This window comes from Theropithecus gelada, chromosome 14 (genome assembly GCF_003255815.1).
Source record: "Theropithecus gelada isolate Dixy chromosome 14, Tgel_1.0, whole genome shotgun sequence".
Classification (NCBI taxonomy): domain Eukaryota; kingdom Metazoa; phylum Chordata; class Mammalia; order Primates; family Cercopithecidae; genus Theropithecus; species Theropithecus gelada.
Genome location: NC_037682.1, coordinates 38,681,680 through 38,703,225, shown reverse-complemented (window position 1 = coordinate 38,703,225; position 21,546 = coordinate 38,681,680). Strand labels below are relative to the sequence as shown.

Sequence of the window (21,546 nt, the reverse complement as noted above, 5' to 3'; positions counted from 1 at the left end):
TCAATATATTTAGATTTCTAGCAATAATTATTTTTCTCCTTAGGGTTTCTTTCTCTTACTACTTAGAAAGCTGCTGAAACTTTGATTCTCATTAGAAGACTTTCGGAAGTTAAGGAAAACTTCAAATATTAGACTCATTTTTTGTTATCGACAGCTTTTATACAGAAAATATTACTCCTATCTCTCTTCCTAAGTAACTGACAGAGTCCCCTGAATCCCTAGTTTTGAGGTTTTTTTGTTTAAGTATGAATACTAGCAAGTGCATTTAGTAGTCTTGTCATTTAAGGTTTATATTTCTTGATAAATAATGAAAATTCAAAGAATCATTTTTCTTGTAGAGGAGGCAGAACAATTTAGCAGAGATGAGGACCACTAGAGAATATAATCGAATGTTTCTGGTCACTGCTAGGAAGCTGAGCCTTCTGAGTCAGAGAAAACAAACCTGTTGGCTTCTCTAGTTAATCAGAAAAGAATAGAAGAGACCGTGGTAAGAGTTCCAGAATGCTTTCTTCATTATTGTTTGAAGAAACTAAATCATTGTGTGTGATTTGAATACTTGTGCCTTGGTCTAAACAAGTGGTCTGCAAATTTCTAATATAACAGTCAGACAATAAATATTTTAGGTTTCATGAGCCATGTAGTATCTGTCACACTACTCAGCTCTTCTCTTATAGCATGTAAGCAACTATAGAACAATACCCAAACAGAAGAGGCTGGCTGTGTTTTAGTAAAATTTTATTTAAGGGCACTGAAATTGGAATTTGATATAATATTTTTGTGCCAGAAGATATTATTCTTCTTTTGACTTTTTTTTCCCAACCACTTAAAAATGTCAAAACCATTTTTAGCTTGAAGGCCTTACCAAACACAGGGGGCCGGCTAGATTTGGCTTGAGGCATATCGTTTGCTGACCCCTGGCCTACCAGTAAGTGGCAAATGGATTTCAACTGGACGGCTAACCCTGGGTGATCTATAATAGCTAGCTGGAGAGCCATGTTGAGACAGATTCTGAAGTTGCAGCCACATTCTGTGGGAAGGAGAGCCATGATTGGTTAGTAAGATCAGTCATGGCCATTGATGAGGGGAGAGGTGACACAAATTTATAATATTTACTATACTTTAGTAAATATCTAGGCAAAGGACATGTCTTAGAGGCTGATGCAGGGTAAATGAGGGCCCCAATGGCTGCCAAAAATGACAAGGTGGTTTCAGTAAGAGAAATCAAGGTGGTTTTCCTGACCAAATAGAAAAAAACCCCAATGTACTAACATAGATAATAAATTAATGTTTACAGTGCACTGTAAAATCTTATGTAGTTAGCTCATATTTTTTTGTGGCTAGGATATTGTCTTCCCTCACATTATCTCCCCAAAGACATAATATTCTTGTCAACCCCAGTATCAGACAAGTGATTAAGACTGCTTGGGAAGTGCTGCAAAGACCCGAATGCTCACTACCCATCAACCTCTTTACCTAGCCCAACAAGATTTATCTAGGAGAAAGGTCAATAAGGGTCAGGTAGCCACAAAGACCTAATCAGGTATACTATCTGACACAGACATTATGGAATATCCTATAGTATATAGATAAATAGTGTAAAGTCAAGCTTTCTGGAATCGAAAGACTTTCTCGAAATACATGCATGTAAGTGTGCAGATGGCAGTAACTGGAAAATGGCAATTTTGTTAGATTGAGAAAATCCTGCTATTATAAACGTTTAAAAAATATTGTTATATTATTTTTCCAGATAATTATTTATTTTGATTTATACTCAATACACAGTTATCCAACCAACATTTACTTGAAGACATACTGTTAGCTTGCCAGAGCAGCAAAATGAAGATCCAGCTGTCAGAACCCAAGTTTGTCCCTTCTCCCCTACATAAATTAGTTAATTAGTTTAATAAAGTTAGTTATAAATCTAGGTAACTATACACAGAAAACAATTAGATTTACATTTGTAAATATGAATTTTCAAAATTGTGTTTCAACAAAACTATTCTTGAATTCAGAATCTATTTTACAATTAATGTTGTGGGCCTTTAATTTAGAGAAGACTTAATTTAACCTTAAAGAGTCAGCTTTCAGGCCGGGTGCGGTGGCTCAAGCCTGTAATCCCAGCACTTTGGGAGGCCGAGACGGGCGGATCACGAGGTCAGGCGATCGAGACCATCCTGGCTAACACGATGAAACCCCGTCTCTACTAAAAGATACAAAAAAAAACTAGCCGGGCGTGGTGGCGGGCGCCTGTAGTCCCAGCTACTCCGGAGGCTGAGGCAGGAGAATGGCGTGAACCCGGGAGGCGGAGCTTGCAGTGAGCCGAGATCGGGCCACTGCAATCCAGCCTGGGCGACAGAGCGAGACTCCGTCTCAAAAAAAAAAAAAAAAAAAAAAGAGTCAGCTTTCATGTCAGGATATATGGTAGTTCATAACTACCTCTGCTTTTCTTTCATTTCTGTTCCCAGAAAAATGTCACTGAAGTCAGAGATAGGTAGACTCAAGTTCTGTTTAATTCTACTGTGGATTCTTTTCCTGGTTAAGACAAATAGCTTTTCCAAACAGGGGTGAGAGGAGGAAGAAATGGCTGGGACCAGTTTTTGACTCTGAATTGTGAAGATGGCTGTGGGATCCTTACCTTCCAGTTCACAAAAGGGAACACAATACCCAAGGAGAATAAACCCAGCATTGGTCCCCCGCACATGCCATGAATGCTGAGGGCAGCCTGTGGAACAAAAGCAGACCAGATGAACCCCCTACTCAAGGGTATCTGTGACTCCCTGGCATCATCCCTCTCCTGGACCTGGGATACAATTGGGTCCTAGTTCTGACTGTGCCATTTATTAATTATGTGCTTTCTACAAGTCATTTCTAAATTCTAGGCTGAATGATAAGCACTGTATTTATATGTGTGTGTGTGTGTGTGTGTGTGTGTGTGTTTGTATAGTAGAAAGGCAAGCAACCTGAATTTAGTTTGAAGTCCAAGCTGAAACTCAGTGAATTTCAAAGTCTTCTTTCTCTATAAAAAAAAAATAAGGTCATAGAACCAAGGGGACTTCAAATCACCTCTAGCAAATTTTTTTTCTTTTTTCCAGAAAGATGGGTTGCAATGCTTGATTGTTTTTTCCAGATTAATTTCAGAGAAGTCAATGCCTCAGATATATTCTTGACAAAATGGAGGCAGATGAGGGTAAAGCCTTGCTTCTTACCCAGCATCAATACTTAAGTTAATATTCCTGGCATTTCCTCTGCTGACTGATAGCATTAATTCACAGTTTCTAGGGTTGCTGAATTTGAAAGTTCATTTACTAGTGATTACATAGGAGAGTCAATAAATTAGTAAAGGTAATTTTATCTTCTCCTGTGGGACAAATATTTCACAATCTCTTACAAAGTCACTAGCCACCATGCCTCAGAAGAAAAAGGCCTTCACATGATAAAAACAAACAAACAAACAACAATAACAAAAAAAACAAGGTGGTGGGGGAGAAATTCAAGAGTTCCTGGATTTAAAACTATGTATATTTCTGTAGTGTACAAGCAAACTAATTTTAATTTTTACCTTTCTTTTGTTAATATTAAGTATGTTTAATTAGAGGAAGACTTAGAGCTCATCTAATTCAGCCTCCTCCCCAATGCCCAAATACCTGCTAAGCCACTCCTGCAAGTACAGGACAATAGCTTTGTGCATTGGGGTTAGGGTTGCCTTTGGGGCTTGGGCAGGATATTTTACCTTATTTTACCTTGCTATGCCTTAGCTTCCTCACACGTCATGTGGGTATGCTAATACTTGCTTCCCATTTGGGGGACATGGGGTTTGGTGAGTATTCAATGTGGAATCCAAGAAAAAACACAGAATACTGTCTGAGGAGTATGGAGCACATAAAGGCACCAAAGTGTTGACTACTACTATTATTATCTTTTTATTACTGCTCTAACCTTCTCTATTAGTGAGCTCTGATCCCTGACGCATGCCATTTGTTTGCTGAACTGTTATGATATCCAGAAAGTTTTTTCTCAAGTTGAGATTAAAATGCCCCTAGAAGTCATTAACAGCTCTTAGCAGAATTAGCTGATAATCATTAGGACAGCAGCATATTGGATAGAATGACCTTTCTCAAAGGGAGCTGGGCAAATCACGAACTGATCTTCCCTGCTGCTATTTGACCCCAGCCCCTCCTGCCCCACTACTCTCCACTCCATTGTGGTTCTGTGGTCACATGTTTCAAGTGAAACAGGTTTCCTTACTAGAGGATTTCTCGGAGCCTTCAATATGCCCCTGTATCATGTGGATTTTGGAGAGTGGAATGTAGTGTGCAGTGTGTTCCAAAGTCTTTTGACTGTGGAAATTTTCTTTCTTGGAACATGTCGCAGGATGAGACTTTCCAGAACACATTTTCTAAAGTCTTTAACTAAAACATTGAAAGGGTCTTTGTTTAAGGAACTTAAGCTGCCCCACTCTCACCCTCAGCACCACCATAAACACATACCATGGGTACGGGGTGGTTTCAGAAACATGAAATGAAATTAAACCTGGCTCTATATCTCATCCCTAGGGTACCTGATTTCTTGTCTTCTTCCCATATGTTAATTCAGAATATGAATGTTATGCCATTAAACTCAATTTAGCAAGGGTGTTTGGAAAATTAAATAAGGGAATTATAGTTGCCTTTTTTTGCCCATCAAAGTCAGATGTGTTCAGAGAAAAGAGTGGACCACCTTAGACTCAAATACCTCTCCTAGGAAAGGAGAGATCAGGGTTTTCACTCTTGCCTATCGACATCTCTTAAACCACATGGCACACATCTTAATCAATCAAGAAGGTGGGCCCAGCATACTCAACTAAACGAAGGCAGGAGGATGAGGGCATCACTCACAACTTCCTCCTCACCACAAGAATTGTTTTCCACCAGTCTTTGGAGGAGTCCTTGCCTATCTGGAGCGCCTCATACTTCAATTGCAGAGGAGCTTACAGTGGAAATATCTCTGGAGGAAAACAATTTAGTGACTCTAATCATCACCAGTTGGACATGATGATACTTTCTTAAGAGTAAATACTGATTGTGGAGCACAAGACATCAAGAGGCAACTTGGAAATATAGGTTCCATGAATAGGAAAATAAATCTTAAAAAAGTACCTGAGATCACTAAAGACAAACCTCACCACCTTGCCACTTCTGCTGTGTAGACGGGTATATATCAGAGTGCTTCAAACATTATGAAGGGATTATAAAGCATCTGTGATAAAACAGTATGTTAATGGCCTATTAGAAAGGACACCATGTCCCATAAGTTCTTTTATGTAGACAAGTGAATTATTCCATCACTTAGCTCTCCCAGATTTGTTCCCTGAATCTTATAATGGAATTAATGGAACTTATCTAAGTAATCATTGGAAGGATCAAGTAAGTTAAACTGCTCTGGGAACTGGAAGGCCTTCTATAAACATTAATGATTACTATTCACTTACTGTGACTCATATCTTCATTTGAAAAACATTTATTGAAAACTTATACCATGATAAGAAACTCTAAATGATGTTCAGATTACACAAGGCCAGGTGTGGTGGCTCACGTCTGTTATCCCAGCACTCTGGGAGGCCAAGGCTGGTGGATCACTTGAGGTCAGAAGTTCAAGACCAGTCTGGCAAATATGGTGAAACTCCATCTCTACTAAAACTACAAAAATTAACTGGGCACCTGTAATCCCAGCTACTGGGGTGGATGAGGCAGGAGAATCACTTGAACCTGAAGATGTACTTATCTGATGCTGTTTTGTGAGTTGGGTAACATGAGGAATGGGGATGGGTGGCTCAGGAGACTTGGGTCATAAACCTAGTTTTTCCACTAACTTGAGACCTTGAACAGGATATTTTCACTTTTTTTCCTGTAATCACCTGCAAAATGAAGATAATTGAAACAGATTATAATTGAAACATAAGGTTCCTTTTAGTATTGATATTTTGTGGAATTGGGAGCTGTGAGTTCATCTTGGATGACAGGTGGAGGTGAGTACATATCCCATTCTACCATTCTTTAATTATGTAACTTTGGGACAGTTACTTCTTAGTTTCTTCATCTGGAAAATTAGTGCATTAATTATACTACTTTAAGAGAAGTGATGAAGATTAAATGACATAATACATTTAGGACTCTGCCCAGAACAGAGTGTTACGTACATGTTAATTATTATTGTTTTAACTATTATTATCACTACTTTTATATCAGGATAATAAATTCTCAGATCTGAATTTTTAGGAGTTTCTAATTTTATCTCACTATCCTATTACTAGTTTTAATAGTTTCTCCTTCTGAAAGTGATTTTGGTTGAAATTTTACATGTATTTTTATTTGGGAGCTGGTATTATTAAATGTCAGCCTTTGGATCTTGGAGGAAGAGGCAGGACATTAGAAGAGAGTGGGGGGAAGTTCTGGTGACATCAAATGTGTCTTTTCCTTCTTTCATTACCTGCACAACACCTCCCAGGACGGATGCAGCCACAGCCATAGTGGTACACAGCACGCCAAATAAGATACCTGAAAGAAAGAAAGAAAAATTACAACCGTAATTTCCTGAGGGATTCCTGACTTCAAGGGATGACATGAGCCCCCACTCAGAACTGTCTCTGATGCAAGCCCTTTGCAAAGGGATCTCAGTGAGTACCGTCCTCCACCTTCAGCCGTCATCAGCCCCAAGAGAGGCATTTAGGAAGTCTCTCTACCGAGGAAAAGTTTCAATGACCTGCTTCCTCAGGTCAGGCGGAATGAACTGGTATCCAGCCTCAAGGGTTATCCTAAGCTTCTAGAAGAAATCTGTTATGTGGAAACTACATGAAAATGTGGGAAAGGTCCAGACTAAATCTAGACAAAATTAGTGGAAATTAATTCCAGGGCAACCACCCTCCAGCAAGGAGCTGAAAAAGAAGCTACTAATTCCAGGAGTCCAGTAGCTTTTCATCTTAACAATGGTTAAATAACGTCTACACATTCTACCTAACAGATTTCGCACATCTGGAAAGTTTTTCAGATTTTTCCCTTTGGCATTTTATTTGTATTTTCCTTATGGTCCTTAGTTATGCTACATAATGATTTATTTGTTTTTATATCACCATAAGGGCCTTCAGAGTACAGTGCTCTTCTGGTATCATAAAAGCTCACTAATAAATCAGCATATATGTTTTCGTCAACATGTAAAAATAATGTCTTTTCTAAACCATCTTTTAAAAAGCCATTTTTTATACATCTTTGTTTAAAAATCATCTCAAGAGTACACTGAATTCCAATAATAACACATAAACTAAATAATAGAAAGGAGGCAAAAAGTAGCAGGTAGACAGAGACAGAGACACAGTGACAGAAATGGAAAGAAAACTATTGTGTTGATTCTTTTTGAACATTCTCTGTCAGCTATATATCCAGCCCAGTTCCCAACATGACTATTAATTCAATCTTATTGAATACCAACCATAGATTTGACACTGCACCAGATGCCAGTACTATAAAGTTAGAACGTGATTCCTGTCTCTAACAGCTTTCACTGTAGAAAGGAAATACTTGTAAATTAATCCAACAAGTATATGCATATACCCAAGAACAATGCCTGGTACACAGCAAGTACTATGTATTTATCATTTTTATTTTATTTCAAATTCAGTACATGATATTTCCTATCAGGAACTTACTCTTAAAATGAAATCAGGCTAGCAACTTTTGAGGCTCTCTTTTCCAGCTTTTTAAATAGTGAATTATCATTAACAATGTGCATGTTAAAATAATTTGGGGGGAGTATGCAGAAGTCCACAATTTACTTTTAAATGTACCAAAAATATGATGGATTAATGGATGGATAGACAACTGGATGGATATGCTAAAAAGCAAGCTTAGGAAAATATTAATGGAGAATCTAGGCAATGTATACATGATAATTCACAATAACATTTTTAAACTTGGCCAAATAATTTAATTTTTGTAATAAAATATAAGGAACATAACACAATAGCATAATTAAAATCATTATTGTTAAGAAGTTTATATAGGGAGAATTCAAAGTAACATAGGGAAAAACTTGAATTCTTCAAGTATACAGAAGAAAAGGACAAAGTTATGAAAATAAGAGAAAAAGTGAAAGATATGGAAAACAACCTAAATTAGAAAACCAATTAAGCATAAAAGGGATGGTAAAACTATTCATATTTGCAAGCAACAACCACACTTTCAATAAAATCAATTTGCATTTTAAGAATCAAAGACAGTTGAGTAAATGGTCAGATATATCATTTTCAAAACAAAAACAAACAAAAAATTACAGCTTCCACAATGACAATAAATAGTTTAGAAGACATTGTGTGGAAAGCATCTTACTCATAATATCAAGGAAAGGAGGAGGAGGAGGATGAACAAAAGAAGAAGAAGAGAGAAGAGAAAGAAGAGAAAAGCGCGAGGGGGAGGAAGGAAGAGGAGCTGAAAGAGGAAGACGTTAGTATAGTTAATACATAAAATTTAAAAAATACAATACAGTTAAATAGAAAAAAATAAATTCTATTGCTAGGTGGAAGACTGACAAAGATATCAGTTGTTTCCAAATATGTTTTCAGGTTTAATGCAATCCCATGGGATTGAGGAGTGGCAGTGGGGGGTTCAGATAGGTTCCATGGAATAAACGTTAAAGTCATTTTGAAAGAATAAATAGTAATGAATAGCCAATTTTTTTTGGTAAAAATTACAATGGAAACCTTTTTAATTTTTAAACTGAAAGAAAAATGAGAAATTTTTCTATCATATATTTAAATAAAATACTACAAAGCTATAATATCAAACAAGATGGTTTAGTCCTGTAATTACAGAAAATAAGTATATACTATGAAATATATTCTTATAGATGAAAAAAATTTATGTTATATATTTTTATTAATGAAAATATGTTTAAAACAGGAATATTGGAAAAATAATGCTGGGGAAGTGAACTATATAAAAAAAATCTTAGTGGCTGGATGTGGTGGCTCACGCCTGTAATCCCAGCACTTTGGGAGGCTGAGGCGGGTGGATCATCTGAGGTCGGGAGTTCAAGACCAGCCTGACCAACATGGAGAAACCCCATCTCTACTAAAAAAAAAAAAAAAAAATTAGCCAGGCGTGGTGGCACATGCCTGTAATCCCAGCTACTTGGGAGGCTGAGGCAGGAGAATTGCTTGAACCCAGAAGGCGGAGGTTGCGGTGAGCTGAGATCATGCCATTGCACTCCAGCCTGAGCAATGAAAGTGAAACTCCATCTTAAAAAAAAAAAGAAAAACAATTTAATTTATCATCTTAAATAATAAATCAAATAAGTAATTTAGATGTATTAAATATAAAATATAAAAGTACTTACAATCTAAAAGAAAATATAAACATAAGTTTTTAATGTAAGAAATTTATAAGCATAAAGAAATGATAAAATAATAAAAGAAATGATATATTTGATCAAACAAAATGAAATTTTCTGTACATGAAAAATATGTTTAAAAATAATTAAGCTGGTAGACATTCTACAACAGACAAAGGACTTACTTCCTCTCTATGTAAAGAGATTTTGCAAACATTAAAATTTCTACTGTCTCATCAACAAATATATAGAAAGCAAAAATAATTTTTTTACAAAAATATACAAATCATTACTATCTGAAAAATAATGGTCTATATTTCAAAATATGTAAATTAAAGCAAAAATGTGATGCCATTTTGTCTACTAACTTGGGCAATTTTAGAAAATAGTAATATTAAGCACACAAAAAATGTATCAACACTCACTGCTGCCACATAATTATGTATTCAATCCTGCTAGAACAAGATTTCATAATACATACCAAGAAAAATAGGTATAATTTTATTTAACAATGTACATAAGTTTTCCCAAATTACTTATATTTTCTATTAGTAAATACATAATTTGTTTATACTTTAAAAAGTAAACCTTGTGAAACTGCAATTTCTCTGGTAAGTGCTGAACTGATTATAAACATAATATGCAATTGCAAGGAGCAATTATTCTTTGATGGGGTTACTGGGAGTTTGGTAATAAGGAACAGTTCTTCAGAAAAGAATTCGGCTTTTCTTTGTCAAGGTGACTGGCCATAGTGAGCACAACATCTTCCCGTGTAGAGAGACTAATGACCATCACACAGTGTAATCAAGAGAGATTGATGTGATTAGTCTGCAGGGGCATCCAATCTTTTGGCCTCCCTGGGCCACACTGAAAGAAGGAGTTGCCTTGGAGTACATAGAAAATACACAAACACGAATGATAGCTGATAAGATTTTAAGAATTTAAAAATTAGAAAAGATTTTTAAAATTACAAAAATATCCAGAATGTTTTAAGAAAGTTTACAAATTTGTGTTGGGCTCCATAAAAAGCCATCCCGGGCCACATGTGGCCCACAGGCCATGGGTTGGATAAGCCTCGTTTAGAGTGTAGGGTAAGTATAGAAGAGTATCTGAAAATAAAATTAGTTAAGGTAAACTAGCTAGTTATTCTTTCCTGATACCCTGCCGGATCTTTGGAAGTGTAAGAATCTATATGTGGGATTCTTCACATGTCTCACTGTGCATTTGTGTTTATGTGTCCTGAATAGCACGTGCAGGATTTTGACATGTACCACACGTATATTTGATGATATGGAATAGAAGGTCCACCAGCTGTACCTACATAAGCCTTTACTGATCCAGGTGCTCAGCTTGTCGGAGAGATGGGGAAAACAGCTCTTGACAAAATCCTCAAAGGTCACTGTTGCCAAGGCATTGATGCTGGCAGCCACGGTGCTATAAGGAAAGAAAAGTGAGAACATGGTCTAAGCTACATAAGGCAGAACTACCAGCCTGCCCTCTTGTCCAGGGCAGACAGATAAGGCAGGGCTCTAGGAAAAACAGATGCAGACAGGTCTCTATCTTCTGAGACTCCATGGGAACTATATGGCCTCTTTACTCATCTTTCAAATCTTTTTCCATGCTATTGCTCTTAAATTTTTTCCATGAACTACAGTGAAGAAGCTAGGCTTTCATAATCTAACACCCACTAATTCCTCTTAACAAGAGGTTAAATGAACTAGCAGGCAGCACCAGAGGAAATGTGTGTGTGTGTGTCTATGTGTGTGTTCAGGTTGGAGTGGAAACAGAGGAGTAGTGACTACCCTAACCCAGGAATCAGTACAGCCTGCCACTCATTAATTATTCATTCATTTATTTATACATCATTTTATTCATTCTGGGCATCAAGCATACAATGGTGAATCAGGAAGACATAGATCTTGCACTCTAACTGGTACACAAACATTTGACAACCAATTATTTACCTGCTTACAGTTGTGAAATTGTTGTGAAGGAAAATAGGAAGGTGCTATAAGAGCATACAGAGGCCTAAATTGATATGTAGTTTGGAAAATTTTCCTTAGGAAGTGACAGATAGGCACTGGGAAGATCCATGCAAAATGGGAGAAAGATGTTGTAGGAAGAAGGAAAACTTACATATAAATGTCTCAACATAAAAAGGAGCTGTTACATTCAACAACCGAAAGCTACCAGCGTTGCTAGAATGATATTATAACAGTAAAAGAGAGGCCGGGCGCGGTGGCTCAAGCCTGTAATCCCAGCACTTTGGGAGGCCGAGACGGGTGGATCACGAGGTCAGGAGATCGAGACCATCCTGGCTAACATGGTGAAACCCCGTCTCTACTAAAAAATAACAAAAAACTAGCCGGGCGATGTGGCGGACGCCTGTAGTCCCAGCTACTCGGGAGGCTGAGGCAGGAGAATGGCGTGAACCTGGGAGGGGGAGCTTGCAGTGAGCTGAGATCTGGCCACTGCACTCCAGCCTGGGCGACAGAGCAAGACTCCGTCTCAAAACAAAACAAAACAAAACAAAACAAAACAGTAAAAGAGAAAGTGGCAAGAGATAAGACTGGGAAGTGTCCACAAATCGAAACTGCATAAAACCTCTGATATTCCGTCTCTCACTTTCCAATCAGAGCTCAATCTTATTTGACCTAAAACTTGCTTAGGTGACACAACACCTGAACGTTGGGCTTTTCTTTGCAGAATGACATGAGACCTTCTTTAATTCCTCATACAGACCTGGAATATTTTAGCTAGTGTAATAGATAAAATATTCAATTCAAGTGATGCAAAATCACAACTCTGAAAAAAAAAATTCTGGAAAAGAAATAGGCCAATGAACAAAGGATGTCTAGGAATTTGTAAGTTTTCCATTTATATTCATTAAAAATTATTCTGTTATCCTCCAGTGCTCACTTGAACACAAGATATAGCTATGACTTCTCTAAGTAATATATACAGAGGAAGTAAAAACTGTCCAAGACCCATATCTGAAAACTAAGTGCTTTGGGGGTACTGTTCGTATTTTTCTAAGAATTAAAACATAATATGTGACCCCTGCCAGACTCCTCTTCTATCTGGAGCTCCATAAAAGTTAAATAAGGAGAGAAGAGGATTAAATAAAAGGACTTTTTATGCTCCCAAAATCTTTGTCTTAATATACATCTTGTGAAAGTTTCCAACATCAAGGTTAATCTTTGAATCCTTTGGGTGGGAGAGAGCAGAAAGTTGAATTTGGCCCAGAAGGGTAAGGTTTGTAGAACCTTTGCAGGGTTGCATTGGCAGTCAGGTGTATCCATATGTCAATTTTCAGATTCTAAAGCTGCTACAAGATAGTGCAAATATTTTTTCCCCTATGTCTCAACCACTATCTCCCCATTCTATCCCCACTCCTGTCTTTTCCTTTCTCTGTCCCCACAGTCTCCTTGTGGTTGTGGCAGCAGTAATCTCTCTATACCATATGTTGTCCAGTGTGTTTCTTCCTTGAAAATTTGGGACTTAGAATAAAGGAATCAACATTTTTTTATGGGGGATTTATTCTGTTAACAGCCGTATTTCTCCAGTCTGGAAAGAGTGAGCCTCAGAGTAAGAGAGCAAAAAATAAAGCACGTAGAGAGAGACAAAAAGACAGAGTGTGACCCTTACTGGTGTTTGAGTCTCTGGTGCTCATTATCTCTGTCCTGAGTGTCCTTGAGATCCTAGGACCAACACCATAGGACACTGTCTCTGTGTGCTATTGATGCAAAATTCTAAAAACAGTATTAGTAAAGACAAGTCAGCAGTACACTAAATTAAAATCCTAAGGCAAAGTCATTATGTAAATTCAAGGATATTGCTATTTTGGAAATCTGTCAACATATTAACATGCTAAAAGTTTTGAAAGAGCAAAATTATATATCCATTTCAAAAATGCTAAAATTTTACCAAAATATACCACTGAGATAAACATCTTTTCTAAAATTAGCATAAATATATGCATTTTATTCTTCTACTTTTTAAATAATTTATGCAAATATTCTCAAATATAAATAATACCTTTCAAACCGGAAGTCAATACCTTATTAAATTGTAAAATCAAAGAAATATTCCTTTTAGAGTACATAATAAAAGGAGGATTTCTGTTATTACCTTAATTATTTATTATTGTTCTCAAAGCACAATTACATAAGAAAATAAACATAGAAGTACGCCTATTTAAAAGAAAGAAAATAAGTCAAGAGTATTTGCAGATAATCGATTACAATCAAACTCCAAAGAATCAACTAAAAATATTGTTTTAAAACCCCCAGGTATCAGGAAAGTTCTGTAAAATAAAATTAATTAGGGTATCAGCCTAATAGATAAATTATATTTTAAAGCACAGTCATCAAAATTATTGGTGTTGGCATAGCTAAAGACCAATACATCAAAAGAATGTAAAAGATAATTAAGAAGAGGTATCAACTACAAAGAAGAATATAGAATGTAATAAAAGTAATATTTCAAGTCAGTGGTTTAAAATGGCCTATTTATTAAAGACAAATGGGACAACTTGGTTACTAGTTTACAAGGAAAATAAAGCAGGAACTTCACTTAATTTCTTATATCACATGTATAGTCTAGATAATTTAATAATGTTAATATTGAATAAAACCATAAGTATACTAGAATGGTGTCTAGTTGATTATTTACAATCGTAGAATGGACAAACCTTTCTGAGCATGATGTTAACCCTGAAATCAGGATGTAAAACATTAATATAAATTAAAATCTTTATGTGCTCAAAAATGTCATTAATAAAGCAAATAAACAATGAACAAATGAGAAAAGCAGTCCTTAACCTAGGTCAATTGGCTACTTTTCTTATATATAAAGAGGCAAGCTCAAATCTTCCTGACAGAGAAGACCAAGTCTTCAATTTGTATATCACTCACTCCCTTGGTTTCAAACCTTCTAATGACTTCCTATTTCACTTGAAATGCAAACTCTACCATTTTATGAAGGCTCGTCATGATTTGATTCTTGCTCACCTCTTCTAACTCATCCCCACCTGCTCTGCTCGCAGGGCCTTAGGTGCCAGTGTTTCCTCTGTTCTTCAAATACTCCATACAGTTTGTCTCCTCAGGGCTTTAGTATTTGTTTTTCCCCCTACCTGTAAATGTTCCTGCTTGTGCTCTTCACATAGCTGGCTTTTTTGTATCCTTTAGATTTCAATACAAGTATCACATATTCAGAAAGGAGTTCCTTAAAGAGCCTAACAAAATTAGGACCCTCAGACCTCACCTCTCTCGAGGATACACGCTGTTATTTCCTTTATACTGTTTGCTATTTTGAGACACAATCTTATTTATCTTTTTTACTCACATGGCTATCTGCCATGTCTGTTAGAAAGCAAACTCTGTATAAGCAAGGACAGTGCTTATGTCAGTCTTGTTCTCTGCAATATCCCTGATGTCACCAACTGTGTCTGGTATAATATAAGCCTTCTAAAGTATTTGCCATAATAAAATGTATGAATGATTTTGTATTTAGAATAATGCCCTTATTGGAGAAATGGAAGTTATTAGCTGAGTGTGTTATTAAAGATGAGATGAATGGAATGCAAAGAATAGATATGCAGAATATATAGCCATGCATTGCTTAATGGCAAGGCTATGTTCTGAGAAAATGCATTGTTAGGTGATTTCATCATTGTGCTAACATCATAATGTGCTTACATAAGCCTAGATGGCATTGTCTGCTATACACCTAGGGTATATGGTATAGCCTACTGCTCCCAGTTTGCAAACCTGTACAGAATGTTACTGTCCTGAATACTATAGGCAATTGTAATACAATCGCAAAGCATTTGTATACTTAAATATAGAAAAGGTATGATAAAATGCAGTATTAAAATATAGGGCCATCATCATATATGCAGTCCATCATTGACTGAAACATCATGTGGTACATGACTATATACATTGCAGCCGAATGAATAAGAAGAGCCAGCAGAGTGAGCTGCTTTATGTAAAGGTGATGTGAAAGTGTGGGGTCAGTTAGCATCAGACAAGGTAGGATAATGAGCATAAAAGTCTTCAGTAGGGACAGATCAAGGCTTACATCCAGCCCGATCAAGGCTTACATCCAGCCCCTGCAGTTTACTAACTCACCATAGGTAATTTTTCTATCTGACTAAATCTCATTTTCCTTATCTGTATACTGATGAGTGAATATACTGATGAGTGTATACTGATGAGTGAAGTTCTAGCCTCATATGTTGTGTGCCAATTAACAAGCAAATACAAATAACACATTCAGAAGATCAGTTTACACACAGTGAGTGCTTGCTGAATACTGTCGATCACTACACCATCATCCTTGTCATCCTTTCCATCATCATCATCAGATTGTTGTTGATATACGAACCTCAGAGTTCCACTGAAGGCACAAGCCACAAAAAGTCCTGGCAGTCCTGGCATTGTGGCAAATATCTCCATGACAAAGTATGGCATCAGCTGAAGAGGAGGCAAAAAATAAAAAAATACAATGAAGAAAGAAAGAAAAGAAAAGAGAAAAAATAGGATTAGCGGCCTTCTCATTAGTGTTTGAAATGTAGGAAAATAGCTTTTGAGCAAAAGGAGGTAGGAAGTTTATTTTCCTTGTTTTCAATATATGCCATTTTCTTTCCTGTTTATCCTGAATGTTAGCAACTAAGCCCTAAAATCAAACCCATAAAAGTAGTCTTCAGGGAATCTAGATATGATGTTCTACTCTACATCCAGGTTTGTGGCACAGGAGTCCCTCTTTGACAGAGCAGGACAGTTAAATACATATAGAGAGGGAAGGCAAATGATTGCTTCTCATGAGCATATTGTCCATAAATAAAGTTTTCAAAACCATGTTTACTGTACTATATCAGCACAATATTTAAATTATGCTGAGAAGACATGAAAAGAGGCAGGCATTGTGGAAATAAAGATCATTGTCTCCAATCTGAGATTCCTTAATCAACTGTGAAACCTATAGGAAGAGTCCAAAGGCAGCAGCAACATCCAAAGCCATGGTTCAAGCCGCATTCCACTGTTTCCAACCTTGCTATGCTACCAGGCCTTGTCTTCAGAAACAAGGTGAGGTGCCCTCTCTTTTTTTTTTTTTTAGATGGAGTCTCACTCTTGTCGCCCAGGCTGAAGTGCAGTGGCGCCATCTCAGCTCACTGCAACCTCCGCCTCCCAGATTCAAGTAATTCTCCTGCCTCAGCCTCTTGAGTAGCTGGGATTACAGGCACCCGCCACCATGCCCGACTAATTTTTGTACTTTTAGTAGGGATGGGGTTTCACCATGTTGGCCAGGCTGGTCTCGAACTCCTGACCTCAGGTGATCTGCCTGCCTCAGCCTCCCCAAGTGCGGGGATTACAGGTGTGAACCACTGCGCCTGGCCAAGGTGCCCTCTTTTTTACATTCTCATTCCCCTATATTTGAACCTGGTAGATGCAGATATCACCAAAGAGAAGAAAGAAGCCAACTTCTTGGGGTTTGAGAAATAGTGAGCAGTCCAGGCAGAAAAAGAGAAAAGCCAACATTACCCAACAATGACCAGAAGCATGCTCATTCCAGACATTCCCCACTGTCCTCAAGAAAACCCATACCTGGTCTGGTGCTGAGATGATGCCTGAAGTCCAAGGGTCACAGTCTTTGAAGTGAGAGTACATGATTAAGCCAGAGAAGACAGCACACACCAGAATAATCCAGAGACCCAGCAAGTTAAAATACAAGGCACTAGAAAAGAGCACATAGGTCTATTGGTAGCCTGCATACCATATCATGGTGTGGTGAGGTCATTATCAAGTACTCAAGGTAAAGGATTTTGGACCTTTTTGCTAGTAAAATAAAATTCTACAGCCTTTAAGAATCACTACACTTTATACTTTTGCTATTTTTTTCTTTTTTTTTTTTTGCTTGAGAACATTACATTTTTAGACTCATTACCAAATTTAAATAAAGTAAGATTTTTAAGTGAATTTTCCTTTGAAATCAGGAGTTTTCTGCAAAGTCTTAATATGTGTGGTATGAGATCTATTCTCTTGGATTAAATTTCACATACCAATCACTCATATTATATAACTTCAAGTGATTTTCCCCCTACTCAATTCATAAAACTGTCAAAAAGGCAACTTATATTTTTAACATCTTTTTCCAGAGGGATAATGAGCTAATACAGAAATAGATAAGTGTTGGAAATATTCACTTTGGAGATTAATGCAGGTAAAAGTTAGAGTTGGTTTTTTAAAAAGACAACAGAAGTACGAAAAACTTAGGATCATCTTACCCATATTATGTGGTGCAATTCATTTTATTTTAAAATGCACAGATATGCCTAATTCCAGCCTGGGTGCTTTTGTAGTATCCTACAGTTATGTTGTATTCATTACTGTCCTTTGAAAGTCAAAATTTTACTGATTTCCTGAATTCCAGAGAGGACATGAAAGTAGGCGGGCCTTACCTTGGCCTGAGAGAATAAACAAACTCACTGTGGAGACGGCCACAGGGGGCCAAGAGAGCAATGCTGAACATTGTCTAAGATCTAGTCACTGTTTGAAGGGAATCATATTTAAATGTAAGGACATACATTTATTTCAAAGTCCTCTAAAACCTATACTGTATAAGTGTACTTGACTTTCAGAAGACCCTTCAATCAAAGTCCACATTTATAAGGCAAATATGCCAGATAATTATCCCATTTAGAGGAGTTTTCACTTCACAATTTAAAGTTTTTTAAGAAGTTTTTATCTCAAAGGCTACTTCCTTGAAAGTATTTTGCCAATGCAATGATTTTTATGTGTTTGTTTGTTTTTCTTGCTGGGCTTTGGGAATACAATTGCTACATAAAATGAGCAATACTGATAACTGCTTTAGTTGTACTCTGGCTGTCTCCAACCTTCAGGCCAACTCTATTCAAGCCTTTGTTCTGGCCGGCTAGAGAGGCTTTCCTGTTCATCCTTGTTTGTTAACAGTCACTTCCTGCTCTCTTGTCAGTTTCTACTCCTTATAATTAATTATGTCACTATAGTATTTATGATCTGAACTTCTATATTTATTCATGTATTATTGTTTTGTGTTCCCAGAGCACTGAACAGTTTCAGCATATAGCAAATATAAAATTATTTTTTTGGTAAGAAATGATGAAATGATTGAAGAAATTAATGGTAGAAATTCATTACTACATAATTACATTTTTTACACTGTTTCTTTTTAAAATATACCATTGGACCTGGAGTTAAAAGTCTTTACCCTTAACAAGTATGTGACTTTAGGCAAGTCACATAACACTCTGAGTCAGTTATATCATCTGTAAAAAGAATATAATGTAACTGCCTTACTTTTTATTATAGGATTATGAGGATTTAATGAGTTACACTCTGTAAAAATATGTGGAAGTTATATAGCCATCCAGAGGACAGTCATATATTATCCAAAACAATCTTACAAGTTTATCGGTCAACTATGCAAAATGAGAAACCAGTGGCAATAGAACATCAAAGTCGTTGTATTTTTAATTTGTTTACCATTTGAAATGGACGTTGGTTCTATACAGGGTTAATTCTTCTGTTTGTAAAATAGGCTTTTTCACTGATCCATTCAGAAAGCATTTACTGGGCAACTGTCTGTACCAGGCCCTATTCTAGGTACTGTGGCTATAGCAAGAAGCAATGCAAAACCCAACCTCGTGGAGATTACATTTTGGGATTAGAAGCAGGTAATGAACACTGAAAATAAATAAATACATACATAAATAAGATAAGATAATTTTAGATCTGATAGAGATAAGGGGAAAATAAACTAAGGAAATAGAAATGGAAAAGCAACTGTGTGTAGATGTGCTCATCGTAACTGGGAGATGAGACGTGATACCCTGCATCAACTCCTACCCTCACAGCACCATTTGCTACCAGCAGACCTGAAAGATAAACATGGGTTTAGAAACACAAACAGTTAATTTCCAGGAAGCACATGTAACTGTCTTGGTAAGTGATACTATTTCTAGGTGCAAGGAAGATTTGGCTTTAGATTAAGTTGTCCTTGGTGAATAATCACATTTCTGGTCATGAAACCAAATGCATGTATATGAGCCACTCATGATTCTAACCCATGCCCACCTTCAGTGTGAACTTTATGGATCTATTTCTACCTACCTATATTGCAGGATTAATTTTCCTCAAGTACCAGAGATTTTTTGAAGCCCCATGGAATGTCTTAATGACATTAGGCTCTCAGATAATGGAACAAAAGCAAAACATTTCATCGGCATCTGCAGAGCCTCCTAGGTGACAGTCAGTCAGCAGCTGGCTCTGAGTGGCTTCCAGATGCCCCTGAGTGCCCTCAAGGCTCCAACTATGTGACAGATGGGAGCCCTCACCATTTCCCCACCACAGCAATCTCCCCTGCAGCTCTGTGCACTGCAACTGTACCGAACATCTGAACTGATTTCTGTCTCCTGAATTTTATTAACCCTGTCACCTTAGATTCTCTCAGGGATCCCTTTTCTAAAGCGAATTTTTATGTTTCGTCTTTCATTATTCTCACAAAATCACTATCACAGTCCTAATCCCTTCGCGGGAGTCAGCATGAGTGGAACCAGGAATGGCAGTCCTGAATGTTAGAAAATGATGTACATTTGTTAGGAAATTGTGTACATTTCTTTCTTCATGAGTATGCCTCCTTTTCTGCCAGCTTTCTTACTCACTAAATACTAGTACAACAAATTCCAATTTCCAGGTAACTATAGGAATGGGATTGTATTTATTTTTCTTGAATTAAACTACTTTACTAAACGAGGTTTCTAAGATTTATATACAGAAATATGTGTGTGTGTACACATATTGATTGATTACAGCTATATAATTGTATTACTTGGTCTATCTTGTTGGAAATGTACTAGTTAGATAATGATAAGTTCATTGATGGCTTCTGATTAGTTAGCCTTAATTTTCATTTACATATATATATATATGAGTGCGTACACACACACACTCACATATATATGCCCATCCACACATGTGTGTGTCCCTGTGTAATACATACACACAAGTAAGACCTTCTCAAGGCATTACTTTGTTTACTAAGTGATAAACATTTAATAAGCACAAAGCATTGTTCTTGGTCTTGTGGGGAAAAATGATTAAAAAGACACATTTCCTAACTTTCAGGTATTAACATAGAGAAATTAGGCATATTCGCAAAAGAAAATAATATAAACTCATAATAGTTTTAAAAACTAGATATAACAAAGAATTATTATTTATTTTACCAAAGGATTCTTCTCTTTACAGGTATAGCCAACTATAATTTATTTTAGAGCAGAATTTTAAATGAATTTTTCAGATTAAGTCACATGCATTTTCAATAACACAGCTATTTAAGAAAGAGATGAACCACATGTGTGGAGGATTTGTTACAATATTATTTATTGTAATAAGATTTGAATGTGTTACCAGTGAATTGATGGAACACCAGATAATGCTTTTATTTCCTTATTCTGAGAGCTGTGAAATATTACATTACAGTTCTCCTTTTGGAATTCAGCTTACAAAATGGTTGAATCATTTCCAGGCAATTTTATTTTTTATTTAGTGAACATAAGAAACTGTGCATTGAAAGCATTTTAAAATCACTTGGGGAAATATTCATAGTGACTGTTTCTCTAAGAAAAGTTTAGTGTATCCTGGTTAGGCTGGGGAGGTTGAAACCTTGGGAAGCAGCACTGAAGATGAAGAATCATTTTGGATGCAGTTTTGGCTTATTTCTGCCAGTTTTGTGAAAGTGTATATAACTTTGGTCTCTATTTTGGAGCATGGATAGCTTGCAGGGCTTGGCAAATGCTTGATGCTTGTGCCTCTGCTTATATCCTTCAGAGCAAGCAGACTAGGAAAGAGTCAGAGCAGCTGAAGTTCCATTGTGGCTTGCTACATTACCCTTTGTTTTCTTATTTTTTAAAGCTCTCCTTGGAAACGTTAAGAGTACAAACATCTGTTAAGTGAGCTTAACCTTTGCAAATATAAATGAAGCTTAACTTGGGCTTTTTCTGGTAAATGCCTATATCAAACAAAAGAAATGAAACTTAATGCTAACGACTCAGAAACCACCAACTAACTTACAGATATCTAAGAAATTTCCAATTAGATAGACCAAGTAAGACAACTGTACAGATGTAACCAATCAAATATTTCC

The 21,546-nt window shown here is 36.7% G+C and overlaps 1 protein-coding gene across 1 annotated transcript in view; it reads right to left on the bottom strand.

Moving 5' to 3' along the window:
* SLC5A12 (solute carrier family 5 member 12) overlaps positions 1 to 21,546 on the bottom strand; it is a 54,906-nt gene that overhangs the window by 13,992 nt on the left and 19,368 nt on the right. The window contains exons 7-11 of the mRNA XM_025357127.1: positions 16,968 to 17,097; positions 15,748 to 15,836; positions 10,679 to 10,791; positions 6,466 to 6,533; positions 2,636 to 2,722 (exon numbers count right to left, since the gene is read on the bottom strand). Coding sequence (XP_025212912.1) covers positions 2,636 to 2,722; positions 6,466 to 6,533; positions 10,679 to 10,791; positions 15,748 to 15,836; positions 16,968 to 17,097 — 487 coding nt within the window. The remainder of the gene's footprint in view (positions 1 to 2,635; positions 2,723 to 6,465; positions 6,534 to 10,678; positions 10,792 to 15,747; positions 15,837 to 16,967; positions 17,098 to 21,546) is intronic.